The 23,071-nt window shown below is 42.9% G+C and overlaps 2 protein-coding genes and 1 pseudogene across 14 annotated transcripts in view; all 3 read left to right on the forward strand.

The window, feature by feature from the left end:
- Nucleotides 1–15,879, forward strand: part of si:dkey-178k16.1 (band 4.1-like protein 1) — a 39,768-nt gene extending 23,889 nt beyond the window's left edge. For 2 of the 13 annotated variants that reach the window (XM_041256743.1, XM_041256741.1), the window contains exons 11-26: nucleotides 185–360; nucleotides 955–1,106; nucleotides 1,471–1,515; nucleotides 1,954–1,989; nucleotides 2,552–2,719; nucleotides 3,072–3,155; nucleotides 4,595–6,739; nucleotides 8,971–9,021; nucleotides 9,646–10,002; nucleotides 10,781–10,921; nucleotides 11,156–11,236; nucleotides 11,651–11,722; nucleotides 11,997–12,080; nucleotides 12,522–12,602; nucleotides 12,721–12,837; nucleotides 13,097–15,879. In XM_041256743.1, the coding sequence (XP_041112677.1) occupies nucleotides 185–360; nucleotides 955–1,106; nucleotides 1,471–1,515; nucleotides 1,954–1,989; nucleotides 2,552–2,719; nucleotides 3,072–3,155; nucleotides 4,595–6,739; nucleotides 8,971–9,021; nucleotides 9,646–10,002; nucleotides 10,781–10,921; nucleotides 11,156–11,236; nucleotides 11,651–11,722; nucleotides 11,997–12,080; nucleotides 12,522–12,602; nucleotides 12,721–12,837; nucleotides 13,097–13,102 (3,796 nt within the window). In that variant the 3' untranslated portion in view covers nucleotides 13,103–15,879. The other 11 variants (XM_041256744.1, XM_041256745.1, XM_041256746.1 and 8 more) reach the window with 11 other exon arrangements.
- A 2,851-nt stretch (nucleotides 15,880–18,730) lies between these two features.
- On the forward strand, nucleotides 18,731–21,066 carry LOC121320190 (annotated as a pseudogene).
- LOC121320225 (antizyme inhibitor 2-like) lies at nucleotides 20,929–22,992 on the forward strand. Its single transcript, XM_041258479.1, has 3 exons — nucleotides 20,929–21,168; nucleotides 21,670–21,881; nucleotides 22,513–22,992. The coding sequence occupies exons 1-3, from the start codon at nucleotides 21,151–21,153 to the stop codon at nucleotides 22,553–22,555; spliced, it is 273 nt and encodes a 90-aa protein (XP_041114413.1). The 5' UTR covers nucleotides 20,929–21,150; the 3' UTR covers nucleotides 22,556–22,992.
- Nucleotides 22,993–23,071: the final 79 nt, after the last annotated feature.

Here is a 23,071-nt window from a genome sequence, read left to right on the forward strand (position 1 = left end):
TATAATGAAGCGTCATTGTATTTCTAATGCTTGAGTTCACACCCTCTTTTTCTGTTTCTTGTTTAAAATGTTCCCAGTTCTGTCATCTCTGTTCTAACATTATGAACTTTTCTGTTGTTCCCAATTCCCCCAAAAATTGGATTCCCTTCCTCTTTCCTCTTTCTCTCTTCCCCCCCCCCCCCAGGCTGGTGTCCCCCGAGCCACCTCCCAAAGGATTCCTGGTAACGGGCTCCAAGTTCCGATACAGCGGGCGGACACAGGCTCAAACGCGGCAGGCCAGCGCACTCATCGACAGGCCGGCCCCTACATTCGAGAGGTCAGCCAGCAAGAGGTACCTGCTGTCCCGCAGCCTGGATGGAGGTGAGTGTCGTTCAGTGACGTCTCTTTGAGGCATCCTCACGCTATGGATTCGCAAGAAATAGGTGCGGCTGCACTCTGTGGCTTGAGTTTATTTTTTCTGTAGATTGTAAAATACTGTAAACCCCTTTTTATCCATGGTCTCTTTTTTATTTCAAGAATATTTTACTGATGAAGAACTAACATTTGTATTATACAGTAAGGGGTTTTATAGTGTTTCTGTTTCTCACTCACACACACCCATTGTATATTTGCCATGCTTTCCCCATGCTTATACTATGTATTTAACACAGTTTACCTTTATCACCAGAATCAAGTTTAGTTTGTTCAGTAGAGAATGACAGCAACATATTTTAAAATGTTAATACCATTTTGATTCATTGCCATTCTGAAGTGTGAACTGTAAGTACTGAGAGCATGGTCCTGGCTGCGCCACCCTAATTCTGCAACACTCCCAGACGCATCTCAAATTCCGCCTCATTCCTAGCAGTGCTTTTGTCTGGGTAGGTGCAGCTCCCTCCCCCAGTCTGTGTGTACCCTTCCTGCCCTTCCCTGTCCTGTTCCCAGGTTTGTCCTATTCACATTTCTAACCTGCAGAGTTCTCCCGCCCAGCCTCCGTCCTCGGAGAGAACCGCGAGGGAGTGGCGCAGCGCAGCGCCAGTGAGAGGCAGCGGAGACGATCGGGAGACGAGCAGGAAGAGGAGGGTTCCTACAGAGCCACCTCGCCCACCAAGATCAGGGAGTTCAAGGTGAAGTGCTGCTGACATTCCATCCCCCTTTCTACTGCTCTAGACAAAACACAATTAGTGAGCTGTGTTGATTCTCCCACTCTCCCTGTGGATCCTACACTGGCTATAGCAGTGTTCTGTCTAGACTAATGGAAGCACTTGAGGTTAAAACACCACTTTGCTTCTCTTTGAGTGGGTCAGACATGGCCGGCTCCACAGCGAAGCCCCTTTGTGACGCGTGTATTTTCTTGAGTCTTCCCTGTACACCCATAGATACCTATCAGAGATCCGATGAACCTCCCTGTTTCAAATCTTCATCCTCTGCATTACCTCCCCTAGTTCTCGATTCATTTCTCTCTGTCTCGTTTTAACCCTGTGCTCTCAGAAGGAGGATATGGAGGACGAGTCGCCAGCTGACAATAAGCAGGAGGTATATCTGTCTTTCGTCTCGGACACATGTCTGTCAAGTTTCGCAAAAACAACCGTCATCTTTCTTCTTCCTGTCCTCCTCTCTTCCTCCTTTTCCCCTCATGTTGTTCTGAGTCATCGGAGAAACCTGAATTTCTGTCTCTGTCCTTGTCTGGAATAGTCAAGGGTCTCCCCGTTTCTCTTCAGTCTTCTCTGTCTGGAGTAAAGTAGACTCCTATTTATCCTTGTGTTCAATCCCTAATGTAGTGTAATAATATACCATATTGCCCAGTTTCAACTCAGTGTGCATGTCCTCCTGCTTAAAATCAATATATCTTGCATATACAACTGCGTTTTGGTTGTCTTTCAGATATAGTTAGGAGTATGCTTATATGTGTTGTCTGTCTGTGGTGTCTGACCCCTTATTGACCCCCTCCTCTCTCTCTCTTTGGGCTGTCAGTTGGATCAGGAATCCACCCCCCAACACAAACAGGAGGTGAACCATAGTTGATGTTAGACAGTCTGTCACTAGGGTGTGTGTGTGTGTGTGTGTGTGTGTGTGTGTGTGTGTGTGTGTGTGTGTGTGTGTGTGTGCATGTGTGTTGGTCCCTAGTCGATACTTAAAAATAAACAATACTTTCTTTTACTTTGTGAAATGTATCAAAACTAATACAAGAAAGGGGAAGGGGGGGGGTTAGGGTTAGGGTTAGGGTTAGGGTTAGGGTTAGGGGGGGGGGGGGGGCTAGCCATGTTATTGTTTCAAACTTTGTACAGAAAGTAGGACTTGAGGGTGTATACAGTATGTACAGAAAGGGCAAGTTGAGGAAAAGGATGTTTAGACTGTGTCTTATTAGTTGATGCTACAGCAGCTATAACAATATGCTTATTCAGGAAACCTGCCTGACTGAACTAGAAAGAGATAAGCCTGAAAGGGGACAAAAAAAAGTCCTCTTCCTACACTCAACCAGGCCTACATGGTACCCCCACCTATAATGGCCGGGGATGTGTGTGTGATTTGCAGGCCTTGTTGACATATTTAAATGGCTCTGTTTCCACAGTTCCAGGACAAGTCAGAGGATGTGTTGCTGAAGCACCAGGCCAGCATCAACGAGCTGAAGAGAGCCTTGAAGGAACCCAACAGCAAGCTGGTCCACCGGGAAAAACGGCTTTCCGCCACCTCCCAGAAATATGGGGGCTCGACCGGGACCACGCCAGAGAAGAAGCCTGTGAGTCCACGCTGATGAGTGTGAGCAGGGGGGCTATTGTGTGTGTATGCATGTGAGGGGAGAGAAGGGTGTCTATGTGTGTGTGTGTGTGTGTGTGTGTGTGTGTGTGCGAGGGGAGAGAATGACCATCGTTTAGATATATGTTGTGAGAACCATAAGTATTGTATCCCTGAAAGAACAAAAAAATATCCCTGCAGCATTTGCATGGCATATACCTTAGAATTAAATAATGAATGTGGTAAGAGGAATGAAGTACTGCTCCTTTAAGCTTTTGAGGGAGTTCATGTTTAATTACTGCTCTCTCTTCTTTTTTGTTTTTTTGCGCCTCTCCCTGCGGAACTGTAAAAATCAGGCGTCGGGAGAAGAGGGGAGGGAGGAGCCTGTAGCCACTGCTCTAGAAGGCTTCACCCAGAAGACTGTGCTATCTTCACCTGAGGTTACCTTTCGCTCTCTCTGTCTCTCTCTTCTTCCTTCTCCTTGTGCATTGTATCACAGATTCAACCATAACAGGTTTTGAAGAGTGGTACTGTATGGGTATGCCAAGTAGGGTCTTCTTGTTCGCTGAAGGGGAGTGCTATGCCCTTGTGGTGGTGCATGTGATGATATCATGTCAGCACAGTCAGAGACCCTGTCCCCATTCTAGGGCAAGAAAGGGTAGCCTATTGATAACGCTTGAGAGTGCAATACACATTGTAGAGAACTTTAATTACCAAACTTGAAAATAGAACAAAACCCCAAATCATGATTATTTAAGATAATTTTAGATACAAAGTCAAAACCCTATCGAGGGAACAGAAAGAAGGCATGCATACTTTGGAAAAACAAGCAAATCTCACCAGGTTAATTCCTATGATGACCTATCACCAGGCTGGGTTTGGTCAATAAATGGAATTGCAGCTAAAGGGAGTGTATTTAGATTAACCCTTTGCGGTCCATTTATTCAGCGCCTGTCAAGCACGTCAGGTCCAATTTATTTTCACACGCGCTGTTTATTTTACATGCGCTGTTTAAATTTTTTTTTTCCAAGTAAAACTGGTTTAAAGGGCATTGCAATGCTAAGCGACATCAGTACTGCATCTCCAGCCAAGCCCCACCCCGTGTTCGCTGTATTTTTCACATACCTCTTTATAGACGTGCATACTGATAAATCCTCTCCTGATCACTCATTTTATCACCAAACTCCTCAATAATGCGATCCAAGTCATTATTTTATTACTATAACATCTCAAAAAGCTCTGCAAATGTCGGTGATATTCTTTAAGTGCTGGATGTGGAAGCAGCTACCTCCTTTGTTTATGTATGCTTATCTCTGTATGGTACAGCTGCTAGGGCTATTGCTCACACGCCCCTTTTTTCGGTTTCATTCGGCTCCTATTGGTCTCACTTGGCCATTTGAATGGTTTTCTCGGCTTTATCCAGAGAAAAAACGACTAGAGACCTCTGCTTTACGTCTTTTAATCGATGACGTTGGACAGGGTCCGACATTGGACTGGAAAGGGAAAATCATAATGTCGGACCTGGTCCCACATTGGATCACAAAGGGTTAATTAAAAATAGCAGGATTGTCAAAACCATGGACCCTACTTCCAAATATAGATAATGTGTAGCAGTATGTTTTAAAATGCAACCTGATGTACTGATCTCACTAATAAAGACTCCACCAGCCACCATGAACATATTACAACTGGTTTCTCTGGTTGAGCTGAATATGCGATGTGTATGACCTGCTAGCATATTATTGTTCTAGCTGTCACACTGTATTTCAAAGAATACATGTATCCCTTCTATACAGTAAGGAAGAGACTTTCAGTAAAGTTAAGGGGGATGGGGAGACTGTGTGATGCTAACTGTGTTCAATCTATATCAATATCATAGGGCTCTGAGGAGTGGGTATTTATTGAAAAGCATATCTCCAGCCAAGAGGAGCTGGCTGTTGCATTGAAAGATAAGAAGGAAAAGTCTTCTGCTCAGGATCAGGAGCAAGCTGTAGACTCCCTAGACAGAACAGAGGAGGAAAACCCTACTGTGGTAAGCTCACAGGAGAAGACTGTTCAAGAAATGGGAGGTGTTCAAGAGGGGAAGGATATAATGGAGGACCAGGATGCTGCAGGAGAGACAGTGGCTCAGGAAACTTTGGATGAGAAAGCACTGACCGATGAAGAAGCCCATTCAACACAAGAATGTGGAGCAGAATCATCCAAACCACAGAATCTTGAAAAAAATTTAGATGACACTGTAGCTGTCTCTCAAGAGGGAACTCAAGCCCAAGAATCTTTGGGTGAATCTGCAAATGAGAAATTGCAAGACAATAAGACACAGCTAACTCAGGACTCTGGAGGTGTTTCTGTAATAGAGGCTGAATCCTGGGTCTTAGAAACCCAAGATGAACGACAGACTGACTCTGTTAGAGTCCAGAAGGAACCGAGACCACAAAGCCTCAACCTTGGGAAGCCTGCAGACCTGTTTTATGAGACAGAGCATCCAGACACTGGAGAGGAAAATAAGGATTTGGAGAGTGATGAAGAAACACCACCAGATAAAATAAACAGTGAAGGAAATGAATCTGAAGAATATAGTTCAGACTTTCAGGAGACAATGACTGTTTCATCAGAACCATACTTGCAAATGGAAGAAGTAGAGAGACCAAAGTCACCTTCTTCCCCAGAAAAGCAGACTTCCTTCCTCCAAGATGCAACAGAGGTGCAATCAAAACCAAAATCAGAACCTCCAGATTCTAGGCCATCCTTAAAGCAAGAAGAGACAAGCCCTAGTAAAGTTAAAGGGAATGAACTAGCTTCCTTTCTGAATGAGGAGGAAGCAAAAGTAGGAGTTGACAGTGGAAAATCTGAAAGTAATGGAGATGAGAAAAAGACAATTGCCATGACAGAGGAAAAATACATGTCTTTAATTAAAACATGCTCAGTTCTGAGTGTGACAGAACACTCCAAAGACACAGAGAAAACATTTTTTCCAGATGGGGAAGAAATCCAAAAAGTAGAGGACGAAGAGAAGATTAGTCACCAAGCAGACAATAGAACAGACTCAACCTGGTCTACAGGAGCTGCTGAGGGAGAGGAGCAAATGGATCTTGAGCCAAAGCAACTAGAAACAATTGAACTGACTGTGCCTACAGTAGCTGAGGAAGAAACATCAGACAAAGACTTTCCTGTAAACGATAAATCTGAGAAGCCAGAGCCTCTGAACAAAGAAAAAACAGAAGACTCCTTCACAGAGGAACAGTCTTCTGAAGCTGAAATGAAAGCACTCAAAAGTCATGAGAGTTCTAGAGACCAGGTAGAAGAGGGCACAGTCATCATATTTCCAGAGACAGACATAAGGTGTGAAGCTGATGGTGAGGAGGCAAAGGAAGACTGGTCTTCCAAACTCACAGAACCAGGAGCAAAAGAATCCAAAAAAGTAGGAGATGGTGAATATAAGAAAGGACACTTGGAATTAAAACCAGATGAGGGCGACAGTCAGATTACTGCCCTGGGAAATAAGAGCCAGGGAGCAGGTTCAGAAAGCAATCAGGACCATTCTGGAAAGAACGATTCAAGTTTGTGTGAAAGCAAATCAAACGAGTTGATACCAGATAGCAGGAAGCTAGACGAGGAGACATCTGGTTTTCACGTACCTGCCCCAAATCTAGTTGCTGTTGCCATCCTAACCACTCAGGAAAGCAAACAGAAGGCTAGCGACCAACATAGTCATGACAAACCTGAGGAACATGCTGGCAAGTCAACCCATGGGACTGAAGAAATGGAGAAAGGGGAGACTGGAGAGACCGTGGATGTGGGGAAGGATTGTGCAGAATCTGAACAAAAAAATGAATTGGGTGAACAGGCTGACAAAAAAGCACAGGACACCCAGTGCTCAGACACCAAGACCAAGACAGCCCGTACAGATGTGCCAGAGGTTCCGGCAAAACCAGTAAAGCGCCAGGGGCCTGCCGTGCCCCCCAGACCCAGCCGAACTGCCCCTAAGTACCCTGGCCCGGAAGTGGCAAAGAGGAAACACGTGGTAAATCTGCTTAGCATCCACTTCCATGCGTACCATCTGATGATACAGCATATCCATTAATATTTATTTTATTATACTACATATATATATATATTTATATATATATCTGTGCGTAATATATGAAAAAAAGTGTTTCCAACACTTTTTTTGCTGTCTCATTGAAACGAGCTGATGCACACAGTGCTGCATTTGTCTACCATGAATTGTGGACCGCCCCCTCTCTCCTTGCACCTCCTCCCCCTCCTGTAAATACTGAGCGGTCATCCTGCTTGCGCATCGGTAGAAGCCTGCGGAGTATCGGAGCTTTGTCTTGAACCTGAAAGCCGTACTTTCCCACGCATTGGCTTGCGACTTGCTTTGGTTTTCTCCCTCCAGCCATCACTCTTTTTCCTTCCAACCCTCATTTAAGACAAACATTTAGACATGTCTTTCAGCTGGTTGTAAGGAAAAGGACGTCTTTACGCTTTTTGCGATGGCACTGCCCACTCCTAAGCTCAGAGGTTTCTCCAGTGCTTAGTTTATCAGTGTCAGTATCTCTGATGCAGCCCAGAATAAGATCTGGATGGGTGAGTGGGTCTAAAGTAGAATTAATTTGAGCATTTCATATTACAGCCAAACCTGCTTGAACCATTTTCCACAAATATGAAATTTTTGAGGCTGCAGTGCCCCACAAACATGAACAATTATATATAAAAAAAGAAATGATTGAAAAAAACCTGAAATGCAGTTACCCATTTTGTCTACAAGAAGAATCTGTTGACGAAGGTCATGACAAAGCCGCAGCAGCATACCTATTTCACTCATGCTGTCATGTGGTGGCATGCAGCTTTAAATCTTTCGGGAAGTCCCCATATTATTGTAAAATGGCTTTCTATCAAGTTCATAAAATCCCAGAAGCTGTCAGTCCCTCATCTTTATCAGATACTAAATCAATTCCTGTAGACAGATGAAAAGGCAGACAGGTGGCTTCGGACAGTCTCTTGGGATTCAGCACTTGATCCATCCCTGTGAGGGGATGACCAGCGCCCAGAGGGCTGGTTTTGGGGAAGTACTATAAAAAAGGAGCTTGTGTGTTCAAACTCAGTGAGAGACCCCTGAGACGAGTGGCTGCTCTGCCTGCTCCCTGCACCCCTGAACCATTGCTCGTCTCTTCTAACTCTGCACCCCTCTCTTTGTCAGCACTGCTCTGTATAGGACCTTGGCGTCAATTACACTGGCAGACTTTCTGTCAGACGTTTGTGTGGTCCCAGATTTTGAACTGGTCAATGCAGACCAAACATTTTTCGACCATTAGTTCCGCTAGTTTCCTCTGCAGTGTTTAATGTAAATGGTCATAAATTCCTTCACCTCCCTTTTGGTATTTCCCCGTTGGAGTGATCAATTGACAGCCTTCTCTTGTGGGTCTGTCATTAGGTTCTGTCCTCCTCAAATGCAATTTGGGTTTGTTGGTTCTAATTGAAGCTGATTCGATTTTGGTCGATGGGAACTAAGCTTAGAGGGGAGTATCAGGCTGATAGGGTTACTATTATGGGGTTTGCAGAGATTTGCATTTCCTGTGAGTTGGAATACTAATAAAGATTTAGTAACGGTTGTAAGGTTTACATGCTGGAATAAGGAATTTGGGAAGAGCTGTCAGTAAACGCAGTATTCTAGGGATGAGGAAGGTGAAAGCTTTCACTCTAACCCATAAATAATACATTTTTAAAAAACCTTAACGTCAGTCCCAGGTTTTTGGGATAGTGAGCTATAAAGATGACTATCTAAATGGCGTACACTACCAGGATAGTAAAATTGTGTCATAGTAAAATGCTTTTTGTCAGTTACAGAATATATATTTGTAATGTTACTATTGTGGATGGGAGAAGTGGATTGTGTCTGTTTAATTGGTTCTGATGTGTTTTTATGTGGATTGTATGTTGTTTTTGACATACCTTATATACTCAAAATATACTGTACACTTACAGAATTATTTAATATAGCCTACACTTTTGTTTATCAAATAGGTGTCTCTGGAAATATTGACAGATCGTATTGATAGGTTTATGTGTGTTCCATTTTTTTAATACACTAAAATTTTCTGAATTTTTCGGTCAGCTTTTGGAAATCTCAGCTCACTCTAAAAACACGACAGGGAGCTCGTTTCTGTTTCGTTGAGTTGATTGCTGGATCAGTGAAATTGACAAGTGGTCTTTTAGGTCCGGTTTGCCCATGCTTTCTTTTTGCTTTTGCAGGAGCCCCTCGCCACACCCGCCATTCATGAAGAAGCGCTTGACGAATCACAGGTTGCTCACTTTTGCTTAAATATAAAAGATCACGTCATTCATCTTTCATTAACCCCTTGGCCCACAAACTCTACACACTGCCTGGTGTCTGTTTGCATTTTCATCACTCTCGCTGTTCTTAATATCACCCATCCCCTACTACCAGGCTTTTAGTCTCCTGAATATTTCATAACTAAAACCTTGACGGAAATATGTGACATATTTCTTTAATTATCTCCTGCTTTCTGAAAGGAGAAAATGTCCTGTTTATGTTAAAGAATTAGAAACAAACAACCCAAGAGAGACTTTTCTGTGCTGAATCTGGTGGCTATAAAACCAATGTATTTATTGAGCTCTGTATTGAGTTTACAATCCTTTTCACACAGAAATTACACTATTAGACATGCTGGAATAACAAAGCCACACAAGCAAGATAAAAGTAGCTAATGTTTACGCTGTCAATCGGTGGCTATCCTTACACAAACAAGGTCAAATGTATGATTTTTCTCTGATCAGAAGGGGTCCTCCACCTTTCCCTGTTCCCATCTCTCATCCGTGGTCACCTCCATCCAGACCCAGGTTTCTGCCCTGGCGGTGGTGTCCAGCAGTCTACTGTGACTCACTGTGTCTCGGTCTCTTGTCCAGAGAGAGCCGTGGGAGCGACGGCTGGGCTCGGCCTCAGAGGATGACCAGGAGAGGGAGATGTTGTACCTGAAGGAGACACACCTGGGCATTGAGCGCAAATGCTCCAGCATCACTGTCAGCTCCACCTCCAGCCTGGAGGCCGAGGTGGACTTCACCGTCATCATGGACCTTCACACCGGCGTGGAGGAGTTCTCCAAGGGCATGTCGGAGCTGGGGGGGCGGGACAGGCTGCCTGAGGTGGGCCGGGACGACTTTGAGGAGACCTCTTGCTTCTTCTCGGCCAGGCTCATATCCGCTCAGGAGAAACCTCCAGAGGAGATGCAAGGCAAAGGCTTAGAAGATTTGTCACTCCACGAGGTAGCACAATTCACCTCCCCTCCTCTCGCACACACACACACCAGCATCCTGTGCTCCTCACCTGACTGACCCATTCTCCATCACAATGCATGAACTGTGTGACCAGTGTTTGTTGGCATGTGAAAAGCATGTTGAAGCACATTTTTGGTTCCTGGCCGTCTTCAGTTTGACAACCATCGGAAGCATGTCACTCACTTTGGGTTAGATCTTTATGAATTTGCATCTTCTCTATAAGTTTTTGTGTTTTGTTGTTTTTCGTTCATTTTTGTTTAAGGAATGTATGCTAAATCGTCATCTTTCATCTGTGAAGACCTGAGCTCTCCTTGAATCCGAAACTTGCGAGGTACTGTGCTTATATACCCTCGAGGTATAGCGTCAGATTTTAAACACGGTTGCAGCGACTCCAGCTCAGTTCATAATATTGTAGATCATACATGGACAAATTCATATATCCATGTATGTGCATGTATTTATATGTGTCTATGTAAACTGCATGCTTTGTCATGGATTTTCTGGTCATGCCAAAACCACACAAAACTAAAGGAAATTGCTTCATATCCTTGCCTTATCATTCATGAAGCTCAATAAACATACTTAGAAAGGTGGGTGGTCCATTGATGAACATGTTCAAGGTCCATGGATTGTCTGTGAATGAAGCATGGTCATAAAGCAGATAGTCTAGTTTAGTAAAATAGTAGAGGGCTGATTTTATTCTATCCTAGTAAAGCCTTAGTGATTTCCATCTTACAGGTGTACTTAGGTGTGTCTGTTTTCACAGCCACCAGACACTAAGAACAAAACTACGGTTGTGAGCACTGCGCCGTCCCTCAAAAAGACAGATGCCAAAGCTGAAGAGCCTTCTACTGAAGCCTCCGTTGTATCCCAAACCAAGACTACAATAACAGAGGCAACTGAGCAGGTAATGTAATGCATTGAGCTTTTAATCAATTACCTAGCCATCACCTCCTGGGTAGGGCTGTTGAACCTTACCAGATTTCATGGGATAAGCAGGTATGTTTTGTGGTCAGTGTTTTAAAAAGTTAAATATGAGAAACACAAGATTGTTGTCTCGATCTGGTTGTGGAGCAAAGAGGTAAGAGTATTAACAATGGTAAGATTGTGTCTGATGTGACTCTCTTTCTGTCCCGGTCAGGTGATGGGGAATAGCTGCACTGGCAAGGAAACCGCGACAGTCTCCCGGACAGTCACAACACTGGCAGCGGCGGTGTCACCGGTACGGTCCTCGCTCACTTCTTCATTCATTCTGGGATACTGCGAGGCTCGGTTCCCAGTCCTAAACACAGTGCTTGCCTACTAGGGGTGCACTGATATTTGTAATGGCCTTTTAAGAAGTATTTATTGGCAGGAATTAAACGACTCCATTCGTTAATGTGTTGGGAAATGTGTTGCCGATTTTAAATAAATGCTTCTTCAAGGCAGTTACAGGTATGAGTGTCAGCACACTCCTATTGCCTACGTTGTCCCATGCTTTCATCATTCTTTAATTTGTGTTGAATTTTTGTTTCTGTTTCAGGCAGGGAGGGTACAAGCAGTTGTCAGATTCAGTAAAGTGGTTAAGCAGCTCTGTTTTGCTGTTGTTTACTCTCATGCTGTCTCCTGTGTGTGACATCCCTGTCTGTTCTTGCAGAATCACAGCATCGTCACTGGAGAAGAGGCTCCTCCCAGCCCCCAGTCTGCGCCCCCCGAGACCAGCTCGCCTGTAAGCTTACATTTTGGAGCACTTCTAAGTAAATGCTAAGAGGCAGAAACGTGCACACCTTAATGTCTAAGTAAAAGTTCCCTTACAACCACTGCTGTTGTCACTTTAGTCACTGCTGTGCTGGGGATGCATGTGAAGGAAGCTGTGCAGCAGTATGCAAGTCACTTTAGATTTATTATGCTGCCCTCAGTAGCTTGTACAAAGGACTGTCGGAGAATATACAGAAACTGAGGTTTTTCTTTTAATTGTTTTATTCTAATGCTGGCTCTTGCAGGTGAAAACTGGTACCCTTGGGAGGGCGGTGGGAACTGTCACCACGGAAACTGTTTCCTCAGCAACCACTACACACATTACAAAGGTAATTTCCACAGTGGTTCCCAGCAACCAGGCATTCATATGTGCTTTAAAGATTTAACTCTCTCATATTGTCCCAGGGATACTGCTATTAACTAGAGCCAAATGGATCCTGCAATATTGCTGTTGTTTCTGGAGCTATGAGGGAACATTTTTTAAGAGCACAGCAAGACTGCAGCCATTTTAATAAATCTCATGTTGAGAGAGGAGAGTTTAGCCACCAGTTTGTGAGAAAATGGCTTCCTGACTGATGCTGCTGCTGTATTACTGCATTTGCATTCCACAAATACTGCTTAGTCAGCCGATAGAAAACTGATTTTGCATTTAGTGCTTTGGCAGGGATTGTATTCTAACATATGTTTGTTCACTTCAAATAAATCCATAAGTGAAAATAATAATGCTGCTGTTAGTAGTGCTTGTCCTGTGTTGTGTTACTATCTTGCAGACAGTGAAAGGCGGGTTCTCCGAGACCAGGATTGAGAAGAGGATTATCATCACTGGAGATGACGATGTGGATCAAGACCAGGTAAGAGCTCTTCTCCTGTCCTGTCATGGACCCGCTCCACAGACATGGTGCTCAATGACATGCTTCAATGTGGAAGGTCATGTGATCCTGATTCCTGAGCCCCCTCTTATCTTCCCAGGCACTCGCCATGGCAATTCAGGAGGCCAAGCAGCAACACCCAGACATGCTGGTTACCAAGGCAGTGGTTGTCAGGGAAACAGAATCCTCTTCGTTGGAGAAACACAGGAAATCACAGGTGTGGTAGACCAGATAGCCACAATGTTTTAGTCATTCAGTCCACATTCTGTGTGGGCTTCTTATACTTGACATGTATATCTGTTTCTGTCGGTATTGTACATTTTCAAGTGTAAGGTGTATTCAGCTGGTTTTGACAATAAAAATGAGTTTTCTTAAGCTAGTAACATTTTTAGTAATGATTTCCCTCTATTTCCATGAAAGTCCTATTCAATCTAGTAATGTATTGCTGTATAATTGGGGGTCTCTTGTTTCTGCAGTCCTGATCTCTGACAGCTTGCTCTGGAGACCAGGGCTCCTGTTGGGAAGGGGACCGAAGCGGATTCTCGCCTGCTATTGCCCACCTCTGCCCCTGAGTCCCCGGCTTCTTCGAAACATCACCACAATATGCCGGCAAACCAAGAAAGACAGAAACCGAACAAAACCACAAGAGGACAACTTTAACCAAATTAACAAAAAACATTGAACGCCACTGCTGCTATTTCGCCTGACAACACTCTTCCTTAACCTTCCACAAGCCCCCAGCCCCCTCTAACACTGCCCCACATCCGCCTGTGATTGCACACAGATCTTCCTGACTGGCCAGCGCATGTAAAAACCTGCAGAGCATCCAACAGGGACGTGCCATTGCACCTGCTATAGATAGCCTTGTGGAAACTCAGCTGAGTTTGTCAATACTTTGTCAGTTAGCCATAGCTATCGCGGGCTTAACGTTAGCTTAACCTGTGTTTTGGGACACGAGATGAGAGATCCAGAGCAGAGACCAGTTCAACAGGGCTACAGGATTAAGATTTGTGCAAAAAGTGCCCGCTACAGGTGGGGTGAAACCCACATACCCTTTAAGGTAGAACCTGAAAGATCAGTCAGCCCACTAGGTGAGAATGATTATTGAAACACTTTTATACAGGCAAGCCGTTACTGCCTTCCACGTCTAGGGTGGAAGTATAAACCCTGACCTGACACTTGTAGCCCTGTCTAAGTTCTTGCACACCTGCTTGTGGAGCTTCACCAGTAGGAGGCAGTGTACACTAGGCGTGGATCTCTACTTTTATTTGTTTTTCAGTACATAGTTTACACCGCTACCTCTGTTTCCGTCCCCCAGTTCCATCAGACACAGGTTCTAAACCGGAGTAGTTCTAGCATTGTGATGCGGGAAAATATTGAAAGCTCTCCCAAGAACTGCAGCTTGAAGAAGAGGGTGGCATGAAAGGACTACAGTGGCACAGCTAAAAAACAAAGGGCAAAAACAAGGCATTGTAGGACTGAATCCTCCTTTTGCAAGATTAACTCCTGGTCTTGCAAATCAAACTGTTCAGCATGATTTAAACACAGAAATCAACTCCAGGACCTCTTCCCTGTACAGTGAGCAGGCTGCAATTAAAAGAAATACTGCGGGCTTGGGGTCTCGTCTCCTGGTTTCCTAACCCTGCCTCTTATCATTTTCTATGACGATTAGTCACATAGTATCATTAAAGCAAAATGGGTTTAATAGGTGAGTTTTCTGAAATGCTACACTGTTGAAATGTGAGATTTTTTTTTTCTTTATTTGTTTTTAAATTATGTATGAATTTACTATGTATTTATATGAGAATGGTAAATGTGAGTTAGCTGGGGCTTTCTTTCCCTAAAAGCGAGTGCAGGATTTGGCATCAGGATAAAAGTAAAGCATACAGCAGCAGGGAGCAGGTGGGGTTTGTGTGGCATTGAAAAGGTGATGGCCACATGAAACTGGGACTGCAGCACTGAATTCATGGACTATAGGGGAGGTTTGCACTGAGCAGAATTGTGCTTTTCATTGTCATGACTGGGGAGGCAGTTACTTGCTTGGGCTTGTAGAACATATAGCAATAGGCTTTACAAGATCCATAGGAACTACGACTTGAGATCAGTGTAAGAGCGTCTATGGAAGGCCTAGCAATAACTGTGATAAGGGATTTAATATAGCATCTGCAGTATATCGCCTAAAGGTTGCCCATAGTGTTACTCTGGTGTTTACTGTGACACTAGATTTGTTACACTGTCTAGCTTTTTTTCCCGCCTCTTTCTTGCACCTGACTAGGGAAGGGAAAGACCAGCTCTGGACCACTAGCGTTACGAAAGAGATTTCTGGTTTGTCTTAACTGCTGTTAAACTGGTTTAGTTTTGTTTTTGATATGTTTATTTTATTATTTTTTTTGTTTTATTTTACATTTTGTCCTCTTACCGCTGGGGTTTGTGGCTCATGTGTGTTACGTGAACGGTTTTATAGTTAATGTCAGCAATGGTAAATGCAATAGGGGTCTCCAGCCAGATCAATCCAGCCCTCTCCTAACTCACAGCCCCCAGATCAGGGTTCATCCATGTTCCTCAAAAAACAACAGCAATTACTTTAAAACAGGATAAACCTAAGGACACAACCAATTACTAGGGTCCTTAATGCTAAAAGTGTTCTCTAACGGTAAGCCCAACTGTGCCCCCTGCTGGTGATAACTGTCCTTGTTTCATATTCAGCCTTTCATTCAAGGTTGTCCTTTTTTATTATTAGCAACCAGGAGTGATGTCTTTAAGGGAAGTTCATATCTATGAATCAATATCTGCCAAAAAATGCAGTCCCGAAATTATATGATCCCTTAAAAAAAAAAAAAACCTTAATTGGTAAGATCTACTTGTAACTTTAAGCCATGGTACCCCCCAAGAGAGTTGACCCTTACTGCAACATACCATGATAAAAGAGAAGGAACATTGAGAGGGCTACATGGTAAAGCACAGAAAGCAAAAGGAAAACTGCAAAATCACCAAGCAAGTCCACCCATGTTAGCTTCTCCAATGAGAAGCCTGTGTTTACCATTGCTGACAGTGCTGGAAGCAAGAGCTTTGTGCACTGCGCCCTGGAAGCAGTCGAACCGCAGTCTGACCCTCCTTGCTTTGTGCACGGCTAGTAGGAGCACTTACTCAACCCCCCCACTCCTGCCCTTTTGCTCTATATTGCTCCCTAGTGCTTGGTGGTGTGTGTTTGCTGTATTTGCATTTGGTCAAAGTAAAATAAATGTCTCAGTGCAATTCAGTTCTGCTCTCTGGGTCTTTATTGATTTCTGTATGTCTTTATTGCAACATTATTTACTGGCTCTACGTGTTTCCAGTAGTGCCCTTGTGCCATTTTATTCCAGTCACACTACTTGCTCAAGCCATACCTTCGGTCACGTAACAGCTTCACTCATTAGTGAATTAAATAATCCCCTATCCAGGTAAAACCAGACAAACTTAGACAACCTTTTCAGCGAGTGCTGTCATCAGGGTTCTGAGTGGTAACACTGATGAAGGCAATGGCTGGAACTCTTGTCCACTTCACAATGCTTTCCATGTGAGTAACCTGTTGATTTAGTGATGGAAAGCTGACGGGTTAGTAAGGGATCCAGTCTGTAAATCTCCAGTGGAAATTCTCAGAAGGGAAGGAGGCATAGCTGACCAAAAATAAATATAATAATAATAATAATAATAATAATAATAATAATAATAATAATAATAATAGTAAAGTTAATGCATTGTGTACCTGTACTGGGATCTAGTGTTGGCTTATTTACAGCGTGAGGGTTACATTTTAATTTGTGGGGTATTCATACTTTCCCAAAATCTATGAAGTTTTTGGCTTCACTTGCCCTTTACTAAGATGGACTGTGCATCCTTTACGCCCATGGTCCTAAAGCATCCAGATATACAGTGGTTTGTATTCACCCCCTACCAATAATGTCACATTTTGTTGAATTATAACTAATCTATGCACATTTTTTCAAACAAACATTTTTTTTTTAATTCAAAGCTGTAGTGGTTAAACTGAACACTGTTATACGAGGAGGAGGTTAAATGTCAGCAAAGCTTGCAAAGAAAATGTACAAAATGAAATGTACTGGTTGCAGTATTCAGCCCCTTCAGTCAGTACTTGGTAGAAGCACCTTTTGCAGCAATTACTGCTATGAGTCTTTTTGGATTGGTCTCTACTAGCTTTGCACAGTAGTATGGTAACATTTTTGCCCATTCTTCATGGGAAAATTGCTCCAGTTATAATAAGTTTGAGGGGATTGTCAATGGACTGCAATCTTCAAGTCTCGCCATAAATTTTCGATCGGATTCAAGTCAGGACTTTGACTGGGCCACTCAAGAACATTAATTCTCTTCTTGTTCAACCACTCCAGTGTGGCTTTGGCTTTGTGCTTCAGGTCATTGTCCTGCTGAAATGAAAGTTTCCTCCCCAGTTTCAGAGTCTTGGCTGACTGAAACAGGTTTTCCCCTCAAGGATTTGCCTGTACTTTGCACCATCCATTCTCCCCTCTATCCTGACAAGCTTCCCAGTCCCTGCTGAAGAGAAGCATCCCCATAACATGATGCTGCCACCACTATGCTTGACAGTAGGGATGGTGTTGACTGGGTGATGTGCAGTTTTGGGCTTGCACAAGATGTAATGCTTGGAATTTAGACCGAAAAGTTCAATTTTTGTCTCATCTGACCAGAAAATCTTTTCCCACATGTCTGCAGTATCATCTACATGCTTTTTTTCACAAACTTAATATGTGCTTTAAGATGAGGCTTTTTGAGTAATGGCTTCTTTCTTGCCACCCATCAATACAGACCAGCTTTGTGTAGGGACCGGATTATTGTTGATGTGTGAACACTGACTCCCATCTCAGACATAGAATTTTGCAGATCTCTCAAGGTCATTGTTGGCTTTAGAGCGACATCCCGAACCAGTTTCCTGGTTGCCCGGCTGCTCAGTTTGGGAGAGTAACCTGATCTGGGTAGTGTCTAGGTGCTATGATGCATCTCCCACTTCTTAATGATGGACTTCACTGTGCTGAGAGAGATAATCGGCACCTTTGACATTTTCTTGTACCCTTCTCATGCTATGCGCCTCTCTACCACTTTTATCCCTGACTTGTTTCGAAAGCTCCTTGATCTTCATGGTTGCTTTGCTGGATCATTATGGAGTTGCAGCTTGAAAGTGTTTCTATACCTGAAATACCGGAAATCATCTACAAGTTAAACTGCTTTGAGTACGCACAGGCTGAAACCATTTCACTAATTTTGTGACCTTTCAAACAAATCATTTGCACCTGAGCTGATTTAGGGCTGCAGTAGCAAAGGGGTTGAATACTTAAGCAATCGAAATTAATCTGTTGTTCTCTGTAAATCTTACTTATTTATATTCTACATGCTTTTTTTTGCTTTATCAATATGGAGTAGTTTGTGTAGATTCTGCATGTAAAGTCTAATTTGAAAGCGTTGTGGAGTACGCTCAGGTGCCAACAAAATGTGAAAACTTTGCAGAGGGGTGAATACTTCTGCAAATCACTGTGCCTGGGATGTACAAAAAATCTTTTTGTTTCAAACACATCTCTATTTTTCACAGCAACAATAAAATCACGTTCCAATGGTATAGTTACAGTTTTTACAATACCAGCCCCCGCGTTGGGATGTTTACTGCACTGGAAATAATGAGTGCATTATTATTATTATTATTATTGGGGGGAAAAAAAGCACAGAAAATGCTTGTGCAGTAAAAAGTATTCCACATTAAAGGGGAAGTCAATTTCTATATCTTTGCTAACCCTTTCTGCCTCAGGATACACCTTTTATGTCTTAGATGTACAATAGGGACTGAACTTATGTAAATACATGAACTGAAGAAGATAGACCTCCTCCACTCATCGAGCAGGTGCCTCACTCCTGAGGGGACAGTAAGCAGAGGTAAGCAGTGTTTTATTAGTCAAAATGCACTTGTACTAAGAAATAGTGTCAATTCATAAAATGTTTCCTGGTGCCTCATTCATGCCTGTGGTTATTTCTTGTAGCTAGACCACTGCAGTTGGACTGACCTAAAGAAATTAGTGGATCATAGATATAGACACCACTTGACAGAAAGAATGGAAGCCTTGGACAGAACGTTAGGTAATTTCAAGTGAAACTGTATAATCCATATGCAGCTATAGCCAAAAGTTTAGCAACACCTAGAATTTTAGGATTGGAGCATAATTTTTTTTATATATAGAAGACTACTGCTCTAGCCCTGATGCAGAGCAAACTGGAGCAGGCTTCTCTCTCCGTGAGTACTACTCTCCACACACCGCTTCAAACAATGCTGTAGACTTCATCCTCATCAAAGGCAGAACCTGTATGGTCCTGCATTGTTTCACACCAGGGAAATCAAAATGCAATATTATTTTTGGGACGCTTGTAAAGGGACCTCTATGTCCTGCTCAAGGGAACGAGGATGCCTTCTCTGTGGCGGACCTGTGTTGGATGGCAGCTCTCCTCCGTGTGCAGCTCTTCTACGCATTGAAGTGCAACCCCATGGAAGCTGTGGTGCAGACACTGGCTAGGCTAGGAGCCGGGTTCGAATGTGCCAGCAAAGTAAGTTTCCATTCCCTTGGCTCAGAAAAGGCCCTTTTTAAGGATGTTTAGACCCAGCAGAGCTGTTCATTCCACCCACCTCCTTACACAAATTCTTTCCCAGGTTACATGGGGCTTATAAACATCTGGAAAAGCATCCCCCTTATAAACTGGTAACACATCAAAGTATAGTGCATAGTGAAATCATGGTTAAGCATAAGTAAGCATTGTAAAGCCAAGAGAAGTATAGTACAACAACATATACTATGGTACATTCATAGAATGACCATAGGAGAACTGCAGAAGTACCATCCACATTTATCGTGGTAAACTTTTATATGGGCTGTGGGATACGTGTGTTTAGGATTTTCTTCAAGAAGCCAGACATCCATTGACCCCTCCCTTTTGTACCTGGCAGCATGTGCCTGTTCCTCTGGTGTGTCGTTCGGAAGTGTTGACAGTCCCTGTGTACCTCCTCTCTCTCTCTCTCTCTCTCTCTCTCTCTCTCAGGTGGAGCTCGAGTTGATAAGGGGTATGGGGGTCTTGCCTGAGAGGATTATCTATGCTAACCCTACAAGCAGACCTTGCACATCAAAAAAGCTGCCAGTCTGGGGTTCCGCACCATGACCTTCGACAATGAGGAGGAGCTCATCAAAGTGGCCAGAGCCCACCCAAATGCCAAGTAAGCGGGACGCAGGGTGAACATTTTCCAGGAGGCAGATGTTGATCCACCAGAGTACATCGTTGTGGGTGTGTTATTCCTACAGATGGTGCTATGAATCGCTACAGTGGATAGTGGATCCATGTTTCCCCTCCTTATAAAGTTTGGAGCCTCCCTGGAAGAATGTGGGCACTTGCTGAAGGTGGCTAGAGAGCTGGGTGTGGAGATCATAGGAGTCAGGTAAGGTTTTTAACCAGGTATCACTGTTAAACACATCTTATCCAGCCCCTAGCAACAACGACGCAATGTCATGAATCTATTTAAAATGGAGTAAAACGTTTTGTTTAGCTCTGGTCCCTTGGGTCAGACAAAAGCTGTTTTGCATGAAGAGAAATGCAAAACGGGCCCCAGGATCGAAAACATGAATTCGACTTTGCATTGGGTATTTAAAATGTCTGTAAAACAATTGTGAAAGCACACGAGATAGCATTGCTGGATATAGTGGGAGGGTTTCCTGGAACTGAGGATTTCATTGTAACATTTGAGGAAGTGAATATCAGATAATGTGCCAGTTTACACTCATGATATGCTCAGCCCTTGAGGTTTTAATGGAACTAAGTGTGTGCCATAAAATTAGTCTCTACCTTTTAATGGAACTAAGTGTGTGCCATAAAATTAGTCTTCACCTCTTTACCAGATTGCAAAAGTGATAAACCAGTTGCTGGAACTACATTTCCCAGCAGAGAGTGGGGTCAGCATCATCGCTGAGCCCGGTTGTTACTATGTGGCTTCGGCCTTCACTCTCGCTGTCAACGTTATTGGCAAGAAGTGTCTCCCTTGGAACAAGGACGCTTTTAAAGGTGGGTCCAGAATATTCCATGTTGACGACCTTTATTGCTTTGGCTTTTATTAGCATGGATGAGAATCAGTTTGTGGCAAGGAAAGGATCTCCTTGTATTATTTAAACATCTGTAAATTGAATTATTGCTCGCAAGTGGGCAGGTGCCTGCAATGCGGGGTTATGCTACCTACAGCAATGTGAGAAGACTTTGGATCAAAATTGCAGATGGGGTTAAGACGCTGCCAAGAGGATATTAGCTATTTGTATTCATACTGACTTGGTATTGTGCACCTGTTTTAAAACTTATCTTTTTCCAAACATATGAGACTTTCTCCTAACTTAACCTGATTATATGACCCCTTAGGTGAAGAGTGCGCTAAGTCTGTAAAGTACTACATTAACGATGGGGGATTCGGTTCCTTTGGCGATGTTTTCATTGCAACTTTACTCAGATGGCTTTTCCATACAAGGTAAGTGGATGAGGCTTCAGAACATCAGTGACCTTCGTCCAGTGTTAAATTATTTGTATAAACAGTTTTATATTCTGGTCCTGTTGTATCCACATTCACAAGCGTTGCCTTTCCAGGTGCTAGTACAGCTGTACTACCATTATAAATAAGGGACAGCACAATTGCATATTATATACAATTAGAGAATCAAGCTTGGTAACAGATTTTGTCCGGTTATGAAAAACTCTTTCACTGCCACATTGTTTTACTCCAATGATACAGACTGCGTTTTTCTTTCTTTTTGTTTTCTATTTTGGTTCAAGTTTCCTTTGGTGTTGCTCCCTATTTGTTTTGAATTGAGAGTTTTGTTTTTCTTTTTGTGTTGTGTTTAAACTTGGTCATAAATCATTTATAAACAACTGTACAGAGGGCAAGAATTAAGCTTTTTTTACCCTTGCATTTTTGGGGATCCTTGTTTCCTAATTTCGATGCCTGACTATGTGCCTCCTTCCCTGGTAGCAGCAGAGTGCGGGGCAGCACCTGTACTCCAGCAGTGTCTGGGGTCCCACCTGTGCAGTGGAGGATCTGGTATCCAATCAGACTCAGCTTCCTGAACTGCAGGTTGGCGATTGGCTAATCTTTGAGAACATGGGCGCTTACACTGTCTCACTCGGCACACAGCTCAACAGATTTTCCATTCCCAGAGTCCATTTCTGCATCTCCAGCAAAATCTAGTAAGTGATGAGCAGAGCTAGTAGGGGTTACAAGCACACCCACAATATCCAAGTCGCCAGGGCTATGCACCCCCACTGAGGATAATGTTGCACATACAGCTGTAGCCAAAAGTCTTACATCGCCCTAAAGAATGAACACATTTTGCTTCATAAAGTCAAAAATGAAACATGCTGAATAATGTTACGTTAACATATTGAATTACATACCGCTTTGTAGTTTTCCATATACTTGAAATTGAAAAATTTGACATTTCGAAATGTGACATGAAATACTGTACTACTATGATGGGTTCCAGTAGACTTTTTTTGCGATATCCTTTTGTAATTTCTTTGATTACATGTTAAATAAAATATCTAAATTATGTTCATATATATTTTTATTATGTCCCAATCCGAACATTCTCGGCAATGCAAAACATTTGACCATAGCTGTAGATACTTAAATATGTCCAGACAACTAGAATCTGTAGTGGACATCCATTACCTTGAGATACTGAAAGCATCAGAATGTAGATCATAGAAGCACAAGTTCTGCTTGCTTTATTCACAGGTTCTGCACGAACAGTATTTACAAAACCAGATTCAACATTCTGCCACTTTAACGCTTACTGTTAACATCTTTCCCTTTCAGCCACTGGGTTTTGGAGAAGAAAATGGCTGCTACCTTGTTGTAATTGCTCTGGAGGACTTTGTGGTCAAGAGCTGTCTGCTCCCCTGATCATTATGAAATAGAAGGGAGTGCGAGAGGCTAAACGCAAAGCCCCAGCCCCCTGCTCTCCCCTGTATTGCATCAATGCAGTTTTTATCTTTTTGTATGTTTTTAGTGCATTAGCATGGTTTTTAAGGACTTTTCCACTGCAAAGTAAAACCGTTATAAAAACAGCATGCTTAACTGATAGCCCGAGGGAAACGTATGCAAACTCACCATAGTGCTTTTTTTTCTTAAGGGTTAATATTCAAATCTACTGCTATGGATTCTAGTCAGTATCTTCCTGTGTCAACTCCCTATGATGAACACATTGGATGTACACTGGAATGACATTAAAAAATGCAAAAAATAAAAACTTCTCATCCTCAGATGTTTATTTTTCTGTTTACTTGGTAAAATCGTGTTATTTTATTATGCACTGAGATCCAGTACAATAAATAAATATATATAATTATATGATATATATTATATAATATATATA

This window comes from Polyodon spathula, chromosome 8, assembly GCF_017654505.1.
Source record: "Polyodon spathula isolate WHYD16114869_AA chromosome 8, ASM1765450v1, whole genome shotgun sequence".
Taxonomy (NCBI): Eukaryota; Metazoa; Chordata; class Actinopteri; order Acipenseriformes; family Polyodontidae; genus Polyodon; species Polyodon spathula.

Excerpts from the sequence above, each read along its gene's own strand:
- LOC121320225 (XM_041258479.1), top strand. Across the intron at positions 21,882-22,512 it reads TGCATCTCCAGCAAAATCTA|CCACTGGGTTTTGGAGAAGA; the intron begins GTAAGTGATGAG and ends TTTCCCTTTCAG.